The sequence below is a fragment of the Lasioglossum baleicum genome, chromosome 6 (assembly GCF_051020765.1).
Source record: "Lasioglossum baleicum chromosome 6, iyLasBale1, whole genome shotgun sequence".
NCBI classification, from domain to species: domain Eukaryota; kingdom Metazoa; phylum Arthropoda; class Insecta; order Hymenoptera; family Halictidae; genus Lasioglossum; species Lasioglossum baleicum.
The window spans coordinates 5615627-5634834 of NC_134934.1; the positions used below are offsets into that span (position 1 = coordinate 5615627).

Genomic DNA, 19208 nt, shown 5'->3' on the forward strand with positions numbered 1-19208 from the left:
ATTTTTAAATAATGTGTCATATTATATGGTTCTTGTCTCGTTAAATATTTCACAAGCGGTGTAAATTGATGTATGGGCATTAAATATTAACGACAAGTCAAGTGTTTCATATGTTTTACTTTATTTCCAACCGTTTTATATGTATAACTAGATACATGGACGTAAATCACAGCACAACTCAAGGTTGTATAAACATTTATGCATTCGTTGGGAATAATATGTACATGTGACAAATACTTACGCGATTCACGCGATTGCTTTTCGAACCAAATGCCATTTCAATTACACTTCAAATCGTTCTTTTTCAAAACCCAAGAGCAACTTAATTTGGAACGTAACCGAGCAAAAGCTACATCAAAATCGCTTGATAACATTGCTAATGTGTCAGACACCAATCTTCATTTCTGTCTCCTATTTTCACGTTTGTAATAAACGATTAAGAGAACAAGATCAATTAAATGAATTAAAGACTACAAAAATCCACAAGAACAGCAAATATCAAACAGACTTCAGGTTTTTTTAATAATTTCGTCCACTTTTCTGATGATCGTGCTAAGAATTAGTAATTAAGTGATCGTAATCCGGCTCATGCTCCGTCTTTGCTTTGATAAATCAACGATTTGAACTCTACGTGAAACGAAATCATCGAGGATGTGCATAGATCGTTTTTTCAACGGCTTTTTTAACATGTACAATTATTTCACGTTGAATCGGCGAGCGTAATTCATAATCGAAGTAGAAGTGAAGCGAAGATTCGTTTGTTCAGCCAACGATCCATGATCTACGATCATCCTCGTTCGACGAAACGCGAACAAATCTTCGAAAAAGATTTTTCTCACAACCAAGAACAGAATTGATTTCGAAATTTGTCGTCCGTTGTTCGTCGAGGAGTTTAGGCGTTTCGTTTCATTTTTGGTAAGCTCCGAGGAAACGGCGCAACAAGAACATTTACAAAATAACCATACACCTGTGTATACGATATATAATGTATATATATATCCTTTTGTATATGTACAAAAACTCGTGTATACGAAATCTTTTTGTTTAAAGATCATAAAAAATATCGTCGGAAAGAACAGCTGTTTGCGAGGACGAGAAGTTTGTTTCTGGGAAGCAGCACCGTCGACATGTGCTCGGCCCTTTTCCGCAAAAACGCTAATAAAATATTTACTGAACAGCAACAACCATTCAACGATTTATGCTCCCAACCGTTTGCTCGTAAATCTTTCCGAAATAATTCAACAAACAATCGCAAACATTATACGACCATAGTCAACTATAGTTTCTTCAAGAAACCTTTTCACTATTTTAGTAAATTGCGGATCTTTCTGCAAAATGAAAATTGTCTGCAGTCATTGCAAGAAATAAAAGTCAGATCATCTTCTTCTTTTAAAAAATAATTTTAATAAATTGAGAATATAATACATCGACGTTCTTAAATGTGAAAATCATTTTTGTCGTAATTGTATCAAATCCGCAGATTACTGACAAGTAATAAATACTCTGCTATTCGGCGCCATCTTTCGTAACACTTTACCCACCGGAGGTCTATTAAAAATCTTCTTATTAATAATAATTGCAACAGAAATGATTAGATTTTATTACCAAGCGTTTCTTGTTGTTTCAAGATTGAAATATTCAGTACTTATTTAACTATAAATCTTTAAAAACTATGAACCAACCACCGGTGAGGAACGTGTTCAGCAAACTATGATTAAAGTAAGCTTATCAAAAAACGTTGGTGCATCGAACACAGTGAACAATAAATCTATATTCTTGGTAAGACTTAATTATCTTGGTCGTTCAACGACCAATCTTGAGAAACGAAGTTGTTGCCAGTGTCAAATCAGAAGCGAAAAGGATGATTCTTCCTTTTGTACTGTTCAGTAACGATTTTATAATATTCATCGTTGAGACACATGGCACGTTGGTTCTTCTTCTTCTTCGAACCGATTCGCAAGAATTTCGGGGACCGTGCTTTTATTTTTGCGACATGAACGTTGGCACTAGACTGCTTCGGTCGCAGAGATGGAGGTCGGAGAAAAGCGATTGTCGAAAAAGGATAGAATAGAATTACCCGAACGCAAAATATCAAGCGGCATGCATTCAATTCCTGTGCTCGAGAAGAAGTGTTCTGAAATTGTGCTTTAGTCTCGTAAAATCTAGACGCGTCTATTATTTTGCGATCCTAACGCGCTATCGATACAATTGTAAACCTGGCCTTTACCTATCGACTAGCAGAAATTGTTCCTCGAATGCGTTTCCAACTGTAAGGGATACTATTAACCCTTAGCACTCGAATGCTGACTCTGTACCATTATTCAAAATATTGATTTTACATTACATTTACATAAAATTTTAAAAAATCGTGGGGAATTGAAATATTCTAGGTCGGAAGAAATATTTAATTTTCGAGTTAAAATAGCTCCGGGTGCAAAGGGTTAAACAAGAGAACATCGTGCCAACATATTTTACACAAATTGAAATGTCTTTTTTCTTAGGGTAGATTTATAGTGGAGCAACGAGGTGAGCTGTGCGGTGAAAAAAAAGAAACACAAAGAAAATACATATGTACTTTTTCATTAGTATGTGTCGAAATGTTGTCACGAATGCTGGTTTCTTTTCACCGCGCCGCTATCATCGATGCTCGCAGCTCCACTATAAATCCACCCTTATCCAAATGGTTCTAATAGACTGCAGATCCCTATGTAAATTCACAAATCTGTCGAATAAATTGTATAATATTATAATCGTATTGGGTTCGAACATGAAATATTACGTTGTATGATTAGACTGCGGATTTTGATGCAAAATAAAAATGATCTGCATCAATTGCAAGGAACAATGGACATACTCAAGTTCATTTCAAATTCTTTTAATCTCTTTACTGTTTTAAATTATATACACATTCATTTTTGTCATAAATTCATTTAATCCGCAGTCTGATGATAATGCATTTACCATTGTAATGAGTCCATTGATGTCCTATTAACATCTATTACATAAGCAATGGGTAAATTATTGCTGCTGTTCATTTTATCGATAAATAAGATTGATATAACAAAGCGAAAATTATTTATGACTCCGTTCAATAGAAATTCCGAAATTTGATCATTAATTTCAATCAATTCTAGCTTGTATCACATAAACTGCGCAAACTCTGCAGCCTAAGAACAATAATTTCGATTAATTTCGTGGTTATTGTAAAGGAACAATGCGTCGCACATATGATCACCGAGAAATTCGTTAATAATAAAGCAATTCTACACTGTTTTCGGAAGTGAAACGTTAGTCTCACTGTCAAGATGATCGAATACAGTGGCACAGCTATTCGAGCGGACGGATAAGGGATGTCTTCATTTCCGAAAGCGGGAGAAAGTTTCTTAAACAGGCTAGAAGTCGTCTAATCCCTAAAATACTTTCGTGAATGGTACTCTAGACTGCAGTTAAGTAGTACTGGTAGTGTTAACTCTTAAACGTTAATGGTGTTTAAAGATCGAAACTCGTTTACTGGGTGCACGAAGGTGAATCGCGAATCCGTTTAAAATCGTCTGCCGCCAAATAGGGACAATAGTTGTGTCTGCATGTTAGCGGAGCGAGTATCGTTTTAATAAATACTTAAACGGCGAAACGTTTTCTACCAGCGATAATTAAGCGTTAATAGTAACATTGTAAAAACCTCCGACAGCGTGCCGGAACGATAAATAGATTTATATGTATATTCCAATGGCGGCGAGGAACAGCGCTGAACAGACATGGCCGCCATTTGGAAAAATTATTTAAAAAATAGCCTGTTGGTGTGCGCGTTCGAAAATCGATAAGTACAGAATATTTCAACAAGCAATGATATCACTGTCTTCCCAAAAGGGATAAGTAACAAACGCGAGCGTATTGAAAACGAACGTTAAGTACCTCTGCGTATTCTGTCGAAAATAAAAGATGTACTCCTTGGTCTAGTAGAAAGAAAACGGTATTATGTACAGTGCGAATCATCGTTTCGCATAGCATGATTAATATACGCACACGCGAGGAGCGAAGCAGTCGACTGTCGTAAAACCAACAAAATCTCACACGATCGTTTGTTAAACCGGTAAAACGCGTCGAGTGCACATGCGAGATTCGTGAGAAAGAGAGAGGCAATTATCGTTACATTACAATTAAAAGACGTTAACTTATCACAAATACAACCGCACGAACCATAAATGTATGTATATCTATAGGGTGGTCCATCAGAAATTGAATTTCCTACCGCCTCTTCATCGAGCCGTTCTGACGAGCTTCCGCCCGGGGAAATAAAAAACGAGCGTTTCTTTTTCAGATGGAACCGTGAATATTCCTCCAATTGGAATTTTGTCGATTTCTTCCTGCTTCAGGAACAGAGATCTATCAAATTATAGATAAAGGTGATAAAATAGCTTTAATAAAATGAGATAAAATAGCTTTTGAATTAGTATTCAGCGTCAGGAACATAAAGGAATCAGTTTAAAATATTCTCTGTGATCAAATTCACATTGATCAGTGTCGTCTGATTAAATTATAACATTACAAGTACGAAGTAACATCGCAACCGAAATTCCAGAAGGAGAAAGCGGCAGTTCCACGGCAAGAGACGCGGGTCTCCCTAACACTTAACCGCCGTAGACTATAAATTTCAACTATTGTGCACCGGTAGGCAACATTTGTAACGTCAACAGAGATAATTCGATGTCTGATTAACCACACCGTTCGTCGCCAGTTCGCCGAGGAACGTCGTTCCCCCAATGTCTCCTGGAATCGTATGTCGCCTTTCCTCGATTCCCTATCACGTAGTAAATGACAGCGTGTAGAAAACTGCGGTATGTACACATCATTGGTCTTCCAAACGCACAGCAGTCAACAACATTGAGCATTGGGCAGATACATATTATACACGTAGTCGTTGATTTTTTAGGAGTGTCGTCGTACGACTTGGAAGACTCCGCCGACGATACTGCTAGGTTTATCGAAGTGCAAACAGAAAGCGGTCGGTCCATTTTGATCCTTCCAATAATAAAGTGTTGATTGGCGAACACCCTGAGTGCATTCTCCTCGTCGGGAAACAAACAAAGGGATTTTTTTTCTCGTTCGTTCAGAGTTCTATCCCTCTATCCCTCAATCCCTCGTTCCTCTCAACCAGTCAGTGTTAAATCGTGCCGCGTTCATCACTGGTTTCTTGTCAGTATCTTTTTGCGGGAAGATACCCTTTTTAGGAAGACTCCTTTCGGGACTAGGACTAGGACTAGGCGATGAACTTGGCGATCTGGAACTGCTCGAACTTGAGTTCGAGCTCGATCTTCTTCTCTTAATCTGCTCTAGACGCGTCTGATGCTCGTACAGAGGTCCTCGGATGATCTTCAAGGTCGTCTCTAACTCGTATGCTCTATCCTTCAGACTGTTGTACAGGTCGATGTCCAGACCGACTTCTCTGGCCTTCTTGTGCAAAGCGATCAGGTGTCGTCTGTTCAGCACGTCCGGCAGCATGTATTCCTGAGGATTAATATTCATTTGTTAATATAAAATCACTTTCTTCAACCAGGGTTAATTATGTCCAGGATTTCTTAGTTTTAGGAACGCCGACCTGTTTAGTTAAAACGAAGTAGCAGAACCAAGCCATCGTGGTGCCATAAGTTACGAAGTAAGTGACCGGCTCCATGATGTCCCACGAATATTCCCACCATGTTAGCCTAGCCAATCCGCTGAATTGGACAGACATCAGGACCAAACACATCCAGATGAAAATGTTTGCTCTCCTGGCAGCCGTTGTTTCCAAATCCAGCAGCTTCTGCAACAAAAAACGACCCGAAAACGTTTTCTTTCAGTCTGTCAACCATAATCTCGCTACGAGGTCGCTGAAAAAATCTGGCAGAGGTTAACATTTCTATCTTTATCTATTTTATTCCCTCAACTTGTAGTTTAACTTTTTACAATACAAAAATGTCTAAAGGTGGTGCTAATTTAACTTGCTAATGCTACAGCGTCTTCAGAAAAGGGTTGTTGGCTAAAAGGGGTTGAAATTGCGCTTTTGACAATTTACTGTATAATTGAGCTATTTTTCTAGCTTTTGGTAATTATTTTCATTTAGAGGATGAAAAAGAATACATCAAATTCATCTAGAAAGATAGATAAGGATCAGAGAGTGCATCCAAGCATTGTCTGCGGAGAAGTTAAAGTACATAATGAACCGTCTTTCCATTGTTAACATTTACGGTTAATATTTACAGTTCTGCAGTTGCAGGAGGGTCCTGACTAAGCAAAACTTTTGCATCGACGCTACCGTTCGCTTCGGATCTCTCGCAACCGTGAAAAGAGAAGCTTAGAACGTTTCTACTATTATTATCATTATCATCGTATCATTTTGACTTCCCTTCGTTACGAGTTTCAGTTACTTTGTATATCGCGTCGCTGGTTTCTCCGTTCTCCCTTTAATTATCTTCTGAAATGAATACCTGTTCCCTTAGAGCCGTGGTTACCATTATCAAAGCAACGAACCTACTGGTTTTTGATTAAAATAATTAACAATGTAGGAAATTACGATTTACGAATGTAACAGGTTATTCATGCCCGTGGAAATTTTACAATATTGCGGAGATTATTAAATTTAATAACGGATACGGTATAATTAACGCTTGCAAGGTAAAATAATCTGTTTCCATAACGTTGCATTCGATCGGACGGAAAGTTTGCTGCATGGAAAACAAACGAATAATTTTTTCAAGGAGTTTTTTACATTGAATAATGTGGCGCGAGCTGTGCAACTGATTCGGCAAAACCAAAACAGCCTCTAGGCCGATCGTTACAACGTTTTATCGGATCGTCCGATCACGTAAGGGTTGGTGAACGCATCGTCGATTTTGAGATACGCTCGTAGTCGCCGCTTAGGCTCCCCGTTTCGCATCCATTATCCTCCGGTTATTATTATCGATCGTTGGCGGAGGGAAAGGAGATGGTGGAATGCGAAATGGAAAAGAAACGAGCCGATCCGTATTATATAATTAGAAATACGAATGGCGCGCGGGCTCTCACGGCGTTGTGTTACGGCGATACGTGAATCGCTTTTCGGTAATATCAGGCTTTGAACGCGAACACAGCGTTAATTACCCGGTCGCGGCCGTACGGTAACGCCGACGATGATTAAACGAACTCCGTGAAAAATTAATTCACTCAGCGAGGAGAAAACGAGCGATAAAAGATCGCCGCCCGCGCCACGCTGCTGTACTGTTGAATAATTCGCTAGCGCGCGTGCCGAGCAACTCGCATACTAATCGCATACTAATCGCATACTCGCGGTGCCTTAGACTTCTGTTTAATGGAGATACCGGGGGTTTGTCAGGAATGTGTCTATCGATTCCGTTCGGTGTCTCAAAGGGGTTGAAACGACGTCTATTTCCCGGAAACAATTCGTTTAATTGAGTTTAGCACTTGTTTCTAGATAATTGACACTCGATGCGCTGTTCTCGGACACTTCTCAGCTGTGAAGCATTAAGGATATTTTGTCGCTTGTCAATATTCAAAATTTATTTATGGTAGAGTCACCCAACTCATGTGGATTGCTAACAAATTTTTAAATGGATTATTTTGAATAGTTTACGGCTAAGTCTAGAATACGTAGGGGTGGTTTTTATATCGGAACATGAAGCCTAAAGTGCAGTATGTTTGACAAAATAATAAAAGTGCACTGCAGTTAGTTAGTTGACTGCAACAAGCACCAATATTCGCATCGTGTTTGTACAAAGGGATGAAACCGTACTGTCCCACAAAGAAAATCTGTACACGGTAGAAAGATCGTAAATTTGCTTTCATTCTACTGAAAACAGCATTGCTCCCAGCTATACTTCAACCCCGTTTTGTATTCATTGCGGCAGGAGGGATGACTCAAACAATATCTCTGGAGAAGTGTGTATACGTATTCTATTTTGGACGTGACGTCCAATTGTGAACTTTTGGAAACTCACGATTCAACCATGTCTCTATATGAATAAAATCGATATCATACATATGGCGAGAGAATTTCAGATCTGCTTCTGTCTCTCGGTATAACATGCAATTTACTCCGAACTGAACTTGAACTGTATTTACTGTCACGCCAGGCGGAAAAAACGTGTATAAAATGCAGATATCGGGCTTGTTAAATTTTCTATTTTGTTCGAGGGCACTGCTTGCAATTGTCAACTAAATTTCGAAGTTTTAGTGGCACGAGCGTTAGTTGCTGCCGCACGCTGTCACGAGGGGTAGATGCTCGTTTCCGGAAACTTTGTTTTTCAGTTAGAAGTTCACTATTTTATTATAAATGAGCGAGGTTATCGTTTTATGCGGGTACTAGGGTACTATCTTAAAGAATCGCATGCACAGCGGACAGTTAACTGTTCGCCGTTAATGGAATTGCCACCGGAGGGAGATTGCATTCCCGATGTCCGAGAGACTTTACCTGTTCGAGCGGCTCTAACTCCAACCTGACTGTCTCCAACTCAGCCAACACTTGTTTCTCCATGTCTGCGGAATACTCTCGGACATGGAACGCCTCGTACAGCTGTCCGATTAATTTCTGCACGTCCGATAACTTCTCTATGTTCTCCTGAAACAGAACGACGATCCTCCATTACATCTCCCGAACGATTCCCTTAAAACCCTGTCGAAATTGATTCTCGAAATGTGGACTATTTTTGAAAATTTGAAGCCATGAGCGCAAGAAGTTAATGTTCATTCATTCCTCATTTTTGTTACTCAGGTAATCCATTTTTTATTTTACTCTTCATTTCGAGAATTCTTTCTTCAAGCAATTATGAATCAGTGAATCATCTTTGACAATTGTTCATTGATTAAGTAAGATTGATCTCGCGGTAAAGCTTGATTTTTCAAAGTAGGATAGGGGATAGAAGCATAAACGCGTACTAAAGAATGGCAAATCTGTTTGTCGGTGTTCTCGGAATATTAAACCAGGTCAGGCAGTTTAATATACACCTGAAGAACTCACCATGGTGTGCCTCTGCTGCAAAGGGGGCGTAACGACGTACTCGTTGTCGTTTATGATCAACCGGAAGTCCTCCTCCATTAACGACTCTATCGTGTTGTTGGAGCCTATCCTAACGCCGTCTGGAATCATCATCAAACCGCACACGCGGTGTGCGATCATATTCGCGTTAAAAGTCGTTCGAGAGAAACTATAGTTTCTTTTCTCTCTTGATCAACTCACCAACTGTCGTTACTGTTGCTCGATCGATACCGCGGTCCTCTCTCTTCAGCATCTTCACGAGATCGCCCACCGTGTGAGTTATTGGTTTCAGGGTAAATACGCATTGCTCCTTTCTGGATGGCAATGGGACCGTGATCTTCGGTAATCCTCGGTGATATGTCACCGTGACGTCTGAAACTGAGATCGGGATCGAGAACCGGTCAGACAATCCTCTTCGGATTTATCTTAATCGGAAATCTACTGTCTACGATCTATTGTTCGAGATCTACTGTCTAACATTTAATCTTGGAATTGGTGGTTAAGACTCGAGGTTTATCATACCGTTCGTTCAGTAATCGCAAATTGTTTTTCATTTTTTACGTTGGTATCTAGTAAATTAAGAAAATATCTATTCTCAACTTTTCTTCCTTCTACTGTTTAAAATTTTAGCTCGGATCCACGAGTTGAAATTTGAGATTAATCACGCTTATTCATTAATTTCAATTTTTTTTGGGACGAGACCGCAGATTTTATTTATATTTTTTATGTAATTATTATCTGTACTAAAAAAAATTTATTCTCAAATTATATCAGGCAAATTTTTCCTAAATGCAAAATGGCAAAGTTTCCTTCATTGTACTGTCCAAAATTGTATGGTGGACTTGGGGGTGAGATGTTTTTATGATGAATTAATTTAATATTCACAGTATTATTTGTTTTAATTCGTGAAAATTAATCTCAGCGTAAATGCCTGCTCGAAGAATGTCTGCCATCACGAGAATTCTCTAGCCAGCAATTATGCTCCGCCATAAACACCGGCATTAGCTTCGCACGGTTGTCTCTGACTCTTCACACTTCAAAATGACTAGGACTCGGAAACCGTCACGCTGTTTTCAGGGTTTTACGGGACACAGTAAAAGTCGGGAGCAATGGAAAGAGCAATCGTTCAGCATGCTGTAGGACGCATAAAGAAGTCGCTATTCCCGTTTTCACGGCGGCGTTGCTCAAAGGAAAAACAGAAATCTGACATTGGGGAATTGATGGGAAAAGCCTGGCTGGAAAGAAATTCAATCGCATCGACACAAACGGAAAAGTACCTCTCGAGGTCTCGCGTCTATTCTCAGTTCGGATGACACGCCGAGAGAAAGAGGAAAACCACGAGCTTTCTTCGCAGCGCGGCGGTACACAGAAACTGACGCGTATGTATGGCTGCTGGGAGAGATATTCATTCTCGCTTGCGGAGCACACTTTTCTAGAGACTTTGGAGAGCCGATTAGATCCTCGGCCGAAAGGAGGATGAAAGGAGTTTACACTCTAGGCTACAAGACCGTTGCAAGAAACACTCGTGTTAAAAAAGAGAAACTGCATCCGATTAGTCTGACCTGCTCGTTTCGATATCGAAAAGTAGCCCGACCAGCACACGTCGCGATGCATGACTTTAGTGTCCGAGATGCGACCAGACGCGTTATTGTTGCAATATCGCCGTCCAAAGAAATTTCGAGTCATCAGGACTTGATTAGCGATTATAAAATCACTGCAATTAATAGGTTAAAGATGTGTGTTTACGTGGAAAATATTTCTCTTGAAACATGGTTGATTGTAATCGTGTAAAACATGAAGGAATATATTGTCATAGAAAAGCAATATATTCGTCGAATGCTACCAGTTATGAAATAATATGATTAATATGAATTTCTCTATTTATTCATTCAAAATTGTGGTTGTCGCAAGTAGAGATATCTTCCAGTGTGCGGACGGAATCTTGATGATGAATTGTATTTACGTGGTATGCAAGAAATCCTGTCGTAGAACATGAAGAAAGATATTCTCATAGAAAAGCAATAAAACCGTTGAATGCTACCAGTTATAATTTTAAATAGCATGCGCGAAATTAATTCGATGTTCTTTGTTTATTCATTCAAAATTATGGTTGTCGCATATGTGTGACGCTGGTAAGACATGTTCCAGTGTGCGAACGGAATCTTCTTGGTAATGTTTCTTCGGAGGATAATCGTTCCCCAGGTGCATCAAAGGCGAGAACCGGGTTCGTTCGCGGCTCACATGCTCGTGGATGCATTTTGAGAGATCGCGCAGCCGGATCGGCGCTCGGTTCCGTTCTGCTTCCAACGGAAAGATGCTCGTGGTCGTCCCATTCCGGTCTCCACACTCTAATACCTTGCCCGCATCAAACGGCTGCTAACCAGGTTAACGCGATCCAGCTCTCGATCGCGCGACCATCACGCGAACGGAATTCACGGAAACGGAGTTTCATTTTGCCAATGTTCGCTCAGCCCTTGCCTCTCTTCTCCCGGCCCCGAGGGATCAAACGCGAAATTTCATTTGTCTCCCTTAATGATTTTCCTCTGTAGTAGCAAGCACCGAAACTGTTTGGTAAAAGGTACAGAGAGCTCGTACGAGAACCTCCATCGTTTATACAGGGTGTCCCAGAATGTACTTTCTTGAAAGGGCTGATTCCTCAGGTGATTTGAAGTAACTTTCTCCTTTGCGAAAATCTTCTCCGCGGCTTTGTTACGGAGTTATTCACGAAAAACACGGACCAATCAGAGCGCGGCTACTGTGGACGGATTCGGCGGCACCTGCGCTGTGATTGGTCGGTGCTTTTCGTTAGTCGCTCCTTAGCGAAGCCGCGGAGAAGGTTTTCGCAGAGGAAAAAGTTACTTCAAATTGCCTCAGGAATCAGCCACTTGAAGGGAATACAACATTTTTGGATCACCCTGTAATCATTGCAATTATCGTTGATCATTGTTGGAAAATCGGAAGCTTTTGTGCAGCGTTAAATGAAAGACGAAGAAAAGCTGCACGAGAAAGTCCATCTTCTACGTATTAGAAACTGATTTAATAGATCAGACTCTTTATACTTCATGTCTGTTTTTATAAATTTTCTCCAAGAGTGTGAACTAGATCGTGGATCTTCGTGAAAAATCAGAATTTCCTGCAGCGTTGGATGAAAGGAGATGAAAAATCATGTGGGGAAATCCATCATTTATGTATTGGAGGGTAATTTGATCCACCGGCCTGCGTCTTTATACTTCGTCCCTGTTGTTTTATCAATTTTCTCTAAGGGTATGAACTAGATCGCGACACCTAGTGGAAAATCAGAATTTTCTGCAGCGTTGGATGAAAGGTGAAGAGAAGCCACGCGAGAGGATCCATTATCTACGTATCAAACGCTAATTTATGCCACAAAAACAATGTCTTAATATCTCGTCAGGAAGTATGAGGGACGAATATAAACTAACTCGTTATATCTCAAAAGTAAGAACAAGATGGCAGGTTTTCCTGTAAGATCGCAGTTTTTCGCGGTCTCAGTTAAAGTCCAGAAAACCACTCTAGAAAGTGCATTATCCATGTACCAGAAGCTAATTTATTCCACCACATGTATCTCTCTCTCTCGCTATACCTGTCATTCCGCAACTTTTCTTGAAAGCTGTACGAACTAGATCGCAGCGATAAATAAAGTTAAATGAAATCTGGTTTGCTTTGCCTAGAGTTTTAATCAGTTCAAAGCAGAATAAGTTTAACTGGAAGCACGATGAAGAAGGTACATGGAGATTTACCAACAGCAGCAGCAACAAAGAAGGAACAGTAACATTCCTTCCTTGCTGGTGGAATCAGGAAAATTCCGTTCGAGGTGCTCTCGCTTTGAATTCGATGTTTCGAGAGTTTCAAGGGGGCAAAGTGGTTCGAAAGATTCCAAATTTAAGGATGCATGAGTTTACACAGTAGTTAGATCGTTTGGGGATAAGTCTGTGAGAGAACAGGGTGAATCCTGTTTGGTAAGTGATCCACTTGATCCGACTCATAGAGTACTAAAGATCAAAGTTGCGCTGGTGCTTGCGGAGGCTGGCTATTGAGGAGCTCGGGAGCCTTCCCTTGATGAAATATGGGACAGTGTATTTTTTAATTGACGCAAAGTTCGTTCGTCTAAAAGACACTTGGGAGACTAGAAATCCCTTTGAGGGACTCTTCATCGAATGCTTCAGCTTCTGTTTTTTTTTTCTGAATGAATATTCTGACACTGAATAAATGTGTCCCAATTTCTAGAATTAGGAAAATGTGGCAGTAATGAGGTTTGTATATTATTTCGCAGGATCGCGAAATTTCACTATTATTATTCTACGAAATAGATATGGAATTACGGGACAGCATTTTCCGAGGTATTTTCCCATCCTCCACAGGCGGTTTTCATTACAGTTTTCCCGTCGAAGACCGCAATAACGGCTTCTCATTCCGTCGTCGGTGGAATGTCGGTGCTTGTGCAAAGTCCCAGCAGCTTTTGAAAAACGTAGGATACCGTGAAACGAACACCGGAAGGAGTTATGCTCGTCGAGGATCGAGCAACAACCGGTTGCCTGTTGAAAAAAAAAACGTTGCATAATCATCGCGCGACGAACCAAATTCCACACCGGCACAACCATCCTATCGTTTGTTGACTATAAACAATCTGGAAGACTAGCTCTACACGATCTTCGGAAGAGATAACAGGAAATTCGCTACGCGTTGCTAAATATTCGCTGGCAGGAACGCGCATTTCGAGCGCTTAACCATGAAGAATCGTTATTGCGCACCGATGTAGCGTAATTTCGGACGATCAAAACCGTGGACTGGAGAAAGTCGCTTTATTGGCTATTTGTTACGAGCTACTGTGTAGCTTTCAATCATTCCCTAAGTGAGATACCGGCACACTAACGCGCGCCAAAGTGACTTAATGAACGTAAAATGCAATTCTGCCGGTTTACAGTGCATGGTATTACTTGTAAGAAATTACTTGTGAGAAATGTGCGTTTGGTAGAGTGAATGAGTTCATTTATTTGTTGCGGAGAGTTGGAACGAGTTCTGAAGCTATATCAACGAGGAACCATAATTTACTAGAATCTTACACAACGAATTCCAAATTCACGAGCATACTGCAGAGCGTTTGTCAACATCAATCGTCAACAGCAATTGTCAAGAGGAACTCTCACAAAATCCACATTGTACAGGCGCTATAACAAAATGTATACTCCCACCAAAAATGTATACTTCATCATACAACCCTCAACTCTAACGACCAGAAAAGAAAACAATTGTCCTCGGGTCCTGTCAGCACCGAAAGGGAAAGCCTCCGACCGGATCCGGGGGATATCCGTTCAGTCGGCCGTCCGCTATAGCGAAATTCGGCGCAGCAGTTGACTCTATAGTTCTCGGCAACGAAGAAGAAGGCGCAACGTCCGACAATTATCTGTGCCCCACGTCTGGCAGGCGATCGCCGAGCGAGGAAGAAGAAGCGGCTTGGTAGTGGCAAGGAAGTTGCCACCACCTTCCAGTGTCGTCCTCCCTTCTTCCAGGCACGGTGAAAAGTTTCGCGGTGGTGAAGTTTTCCCGGCCGGCAGTCTGCCTCTGGATTCTGGCCAACCGATAAGTGACGTGCGCGCCGCGGAACGTATGTTCGCCGATTAGGGGATCTCTCCTTTTGCTTGACCTTGTGCATCGTATCACTTAAGGATCCTGCAGGTCGCCATCGATCGGGACCACGGGTTCGGTAAACCGTTCGCGTGACGCGACCTCTTCAAGGATGCACGACCAGTGATCGGGGATCTCCCCACGGGTAGGTGAATAATTTATGGGTCCATGGGGGTTACGTAGGTGAGGCACGCGTTCCGTGCATTCTGCACCCTTGATAGAATTCCATAAGACGCCTCTCGGTCGCAGCTGGTTACTCTGGCACGATGAGTTTGATACCATCTGAGACGAAACGGACGGTTGTTTTATGTATCCGGGGGTGGAAATGGGGTTCCTGGGTAATTTGGGAGGACCCTGGCTTTCGGGAGCTGTTTGTGGAATTTGTGGTGTGGTTCGATTGCTCTGAGGGGCTTGTGAAATGTTCGTGGCCGATGGTTTTCTGGGTATTTTTGGATGTGGATGGGGTTTTGGATGATTTCGAGAGCCTTGACGCTTTGGGGTTTGTAGAATGTAAGCGGAGAGTGAGAGGAGAGTAAGTGTTACTTAAAAAGTTGTATTTCTACTCTCTTCGGTTTAATTGCGGTCAAATTTTAGAAATAGTGTAACAGTGTGTAAGCTGAGAGTCTTTTAGGGTTTCAATTTTCATAGAATTACTACTATGTGTTATTTATTTAATTGCAGACTGCACTAATAATCGTATTACTATTCTCCCATCATACATTTCCATAGTACCGTAATGAGATTGAAACTCATACAGAGATTACGATATTAATGGTAGTAATCCTGGAGCCAGCAGCGTTAATTACACGACGGCTACCGCCTTATCATTAATCAGAATAGCCATTACTACCTTTTTCACGATCACTAATATTTATCAATTAAAATCATACCGTTTTCTCTACTGCTATCTTTATTCTATCGTTAACAATTTTTATTAATTACCGCAATCAAGAAAATTGCACATTAACAACTTCATCCGCCGTGGTGGCCATCACAATTCTCGATCTTTTTCTCTTGTATTAAAGATCAACGCAATTGTTTGTTTTGTAAGTGCTACAAAAAGAGAGGTACTATTATTCTAATATTAATTAAAAATAGGCTATTATCATTATTCAAATTCCAAATATATAAACTGTAAAATGAAGATTCCAAATATAGAAACAACAAATATTTACTGTAAAAGAAAAAACTAATTAAACCAAATAAAGAACGTTAATTAATAGATTTATATGAAAAAACTGTGCGCAATTTACGTAATAAAAAAAGGAAAATCTTTTTGTACTAGTTTTTGTTCGAGTAATTTCATACAAACTACAAACTGCACTTTGTATGCACGCGGAACATTGTGTACTATGCAATAATGAAATAAATTTTATGTTTGAAAGTTCGATTCTGGGGGTCAAACCGGAGGTAAGACCCTTTCTCGACAAAATTAACGCAGGAAACAACGTCCAATTCAACTAAAGAATTACCAGAGACGCGTTCCTGGTAGCCTCTTATACGTTCGACTAAGAATCTTCAGCAGCGAGAAAGCTGTCTTGATCAGCGCCACCTGTGTACAGACTCGATCACTGTGCCAGCACATAACGCAACCAACGTTCCGTATGCATGCTGCATGTACAATGTACACCGCCGCTATTAGTGGTATTTAACGCCTCCACCATTCGTTTCTTTGTTTCTATGGAAATGTCATTATCGAAGAACGATAACGCAGCATTTTCTGGTGTCAAATACCACAAGTGTCTCAAAAATTTTTCTAACGCTACATGACTAATGTCTTTATCTATTTTCTTATATTTATATGCGGATTTAATAAAAGTAAAGTCCTGCTGCGGAGCCTTCGTCGGGAGAAGAGCTTCTACCCATGCTTTTAAATATAAATTTGCAATAAATAAACATATATCGCGAATTCCATTTGTCTCCTCTTCGCTTAATTCGAATTCTTCGCGAAACAAAAATATTTTTATACAATAAATGCCCTTCGCCATCCACCGAGCATGATGGAAAGCTCCGGGGGCTCGAAAACGGTACTCTGAAGTATTACCTAAAAATACTAGCACAAGTTCAATAAATTCGCGATAGTCATCCCGTGGATGATGCATTTCCAGAGTCTGTTTCGCAAAATTTATTAGCTGTGGTATATTTTCTAATTTTTGATTAGACAATATCGATCTTCTACCCCACAGTGGACGTTTAATTTATTTATATTGGGCCACGCTTGCTGGAACCGTTTAAAAATTGGCACGTTTCGACCCGTAGACTGGGACATCTTCTTCTCAAAAATCGCTCTTAAAACTAAGAATCTTCAGCAGCGAGAAAGCTGTCTTGATCAGCGCCACTTGTGTACAGACTCGATCACTGTGCCAGCAACATAACGCAACCAACGTTCCGCGTGCATGCTGCATGTACATATGTATAGCAATGTATAGCTCCACGGCTGCATATAAAAATCATTTAGCACGCGCTACTTTTTTCTTTGTTCATTCTACATTCACCGTCCCTTCGTATTCCGTGTTCCATGCACTCCGAACAGGAATGCATTCTTTTTGTTGTAATCCATGCAATTCACGTTTTTACGTGGCACGTTTCACGCCTTGAAAAAGGGGTTGTTACCCCAACACCTCGGCTTGGAATTGATCGACCGATAAGGACGATGAGGATGCTTAGCAGAAATTGCATAGTAAAAACACGGTTTTCGGAGGAACTTTAAATCCAATTGGAATATTGACGGAATATCGGGTAACTGGAAAGCGAACAACAAACAATCACACGTTATTTTATTTTGTCAAGGGGTTTGAGTTTTATGTTTCAATGGCGTTCGCGAATTTCATTGCCTACTGTATTGATTTATCTGGTCCTCTCTTTTAGATTGAATGTTTCATCGCTTTCAATGCCTGGATTAGATCATTGGGAAGATTTTTTGGTTCAGGAATGAAGTTGATATTGCTGTTAAACAATTTATTTAGAAGTTCTCAGCTGTGAATGTCGAAATTAATTGGATATTTCTTTCTCTTTTCTCTCTGGACTTTCTCTAACACTTTTTTTAATTTATTTGAGTTCTTTTCCAAATGGATGATTTTGAGAACAGTGTTACGAAATTGTTGTTGAGGCATGTATTGCGAATGTACAACTTAATTGAGGATTCAGGGGGCACAATTTTAATTTTAATTGGTCGCGCAAGTTTCGTTGCTGACTTATTGAGTGTATATTTTTAACAGGCCTCGTCGTTCAGGGGTTGCCGATCATGGGTGGAGTACAGAGCGGAACCCACACCCTTGGAGACGCATTATGGGTACACGAGAGACAACGACAAAAATGCCATCGGTGAGTTCTTCCACAAAAACTCTCTGAATCCACTTATACACCTGCGCTACGTTCTTTTATGCACTTCCAGAGTATTATGCGGAACATATATCAAACTCAGCATTTAAATAGGGTTTAATATAATTTTCATTCTGTGTGAAATCCTTAATGCAATTCTCGAATTCTGCCTCGAAACGAGACAGAAATTTCTAATATAAAATCATCACGAGTCCGGTATATTTAACTTTCCTAAACCAATTATAGCTCGAAATGTACTCTTTAACCGTCGCGGTAAATAATAAACGTCGTGCTTCCGCGGTTTCATTAATATTCATTACTGGATTACGGATTTTATGCGTTTATAATAAAAATGGTGGACGAAGCACGAAAGTGTACAGATTTTGGAAGAATTTAATGGTGAAATAATCATGGTTAAATGAATCTTTTATTCTATGGGGAATGATTGAATAAATTCCATTATTCGAGCACTATACTAGCAACACATTGTCATCATCGAACATTTTTATTCTTATAACCGAGACCGGTATAACGCGTAAACCATGGTCAGTTCAACAAACCCAGAAAAGGGTTGTTCACAGTTAAACACAGTGGGTGATTAAATTATTAGAGCCACTTGCACAATGTGTTTACAGTAAAACAAATCAATTTCGAAACGAATTTGTACACCGAATATTTTTTATTCTCGTATGAAAAACTCACGTTCGCAAATTGAAAGTGTACAAATAAACGGTTCATATACAGCCCGTTCACTCTATAAAAATATTTTCGCTGATATAAATTTCCATTTAGCTTCTGTGTCTTACAGTTAATATAAAATCTTCTTATTTTTCATGAAGATCCGGAGTCTAATAACTAGACTGCGGATTTTATACATTTATGATATAAAGGGGACAATTTATAATAAAATGGTGGACATATTAAAAAGATTTGAGGCCACCAGTGTATTAGTTTCACCTTAATAAGATAATTAAAAGAAGAAAGACATTTTTACTTGGCTCCTGTATCTTGCAATCAATGCAAACTTTTTTTATCTTGCATAAAGATCCGCAGTCTACTGATAACAAATGCAGAACATTTCGTATAAAGGTGCTCTATCAATACTTAATCGTCCACTGCGTTTCTTCTTGGAACCGCGATATGGAACGCGAGCAGAGATCTCGGCCGCCATGTTGTCGCGCATTAACTCGACGACTCGACGGCAAGAGAATTCATCGAGCGTCTCGGTGTCGGTTCA

At 40.1% G+C, this 19208-nt stretch overlaps 2 protein-coding genes across 3 annotated transcripts in view; one reads left to right on the forward strand and one right to left on the reverse strand.

Moving 5' to 3' along the window:
* Positions 1 to 102: 102 nt before the first annotated feature.
* Positions 103 to 19208, reverse strand: part of Mcu (mitochondrial calcium uniporter) — an 86602-nt gene continuing 67496 nt past the window's right edge. Inside the window, exons 3-7 of the mRNA XM_076425516.1 lie at positions 9209 to 9385; positions 8990 to 9108; positions 8444 to 8590; positions 5597 to 5800; positions 103 to 5505 (exon numbers count right to left, since the gene is read on the reverse strand). Coding sequence (XP_076281631.1) covers positions 5131 to 5505; positions 5597 to 5800; positions 8444 to 8590; positions 8990 to 9108; positions 9209 to 9385 — 1022 coding nt within the window. The 3' untranslated portion in view covers positions 103 to 5130. The remainder of the gene's footprint in view (positions 5506 to 5596; positions 5801 to 8443; positions 8591 to 8989; positions 9109 to 9208; positions 9386 to 19208) is intronic.
* Jv (javelin) overlaps positions 14530 to 19208 on the forward strand; it is a 44267-nt gene continuing 39588 nt past the window's right edge. The window contains exons 1-2 of one of the 2 annotated variants that reach the window (XM_076425467.1): positions 14530 to 14795; positions 17869 to 17974. In XM_076425467.1, coding sequence (XP_076281582.1) covers positions 17895 to 17974 — 80 coding nt within the window. In that variant the 5' untranslated portion in view covers positions 14530 to 14795; positions 17869 to 17894. Of the gene's footprint in view, positions 14796 to 17851; positions 17975 to 19208 lie in introns of those variants that run through there. The other variant, XM_076425468.1, reaches the window with a different exon arrangement.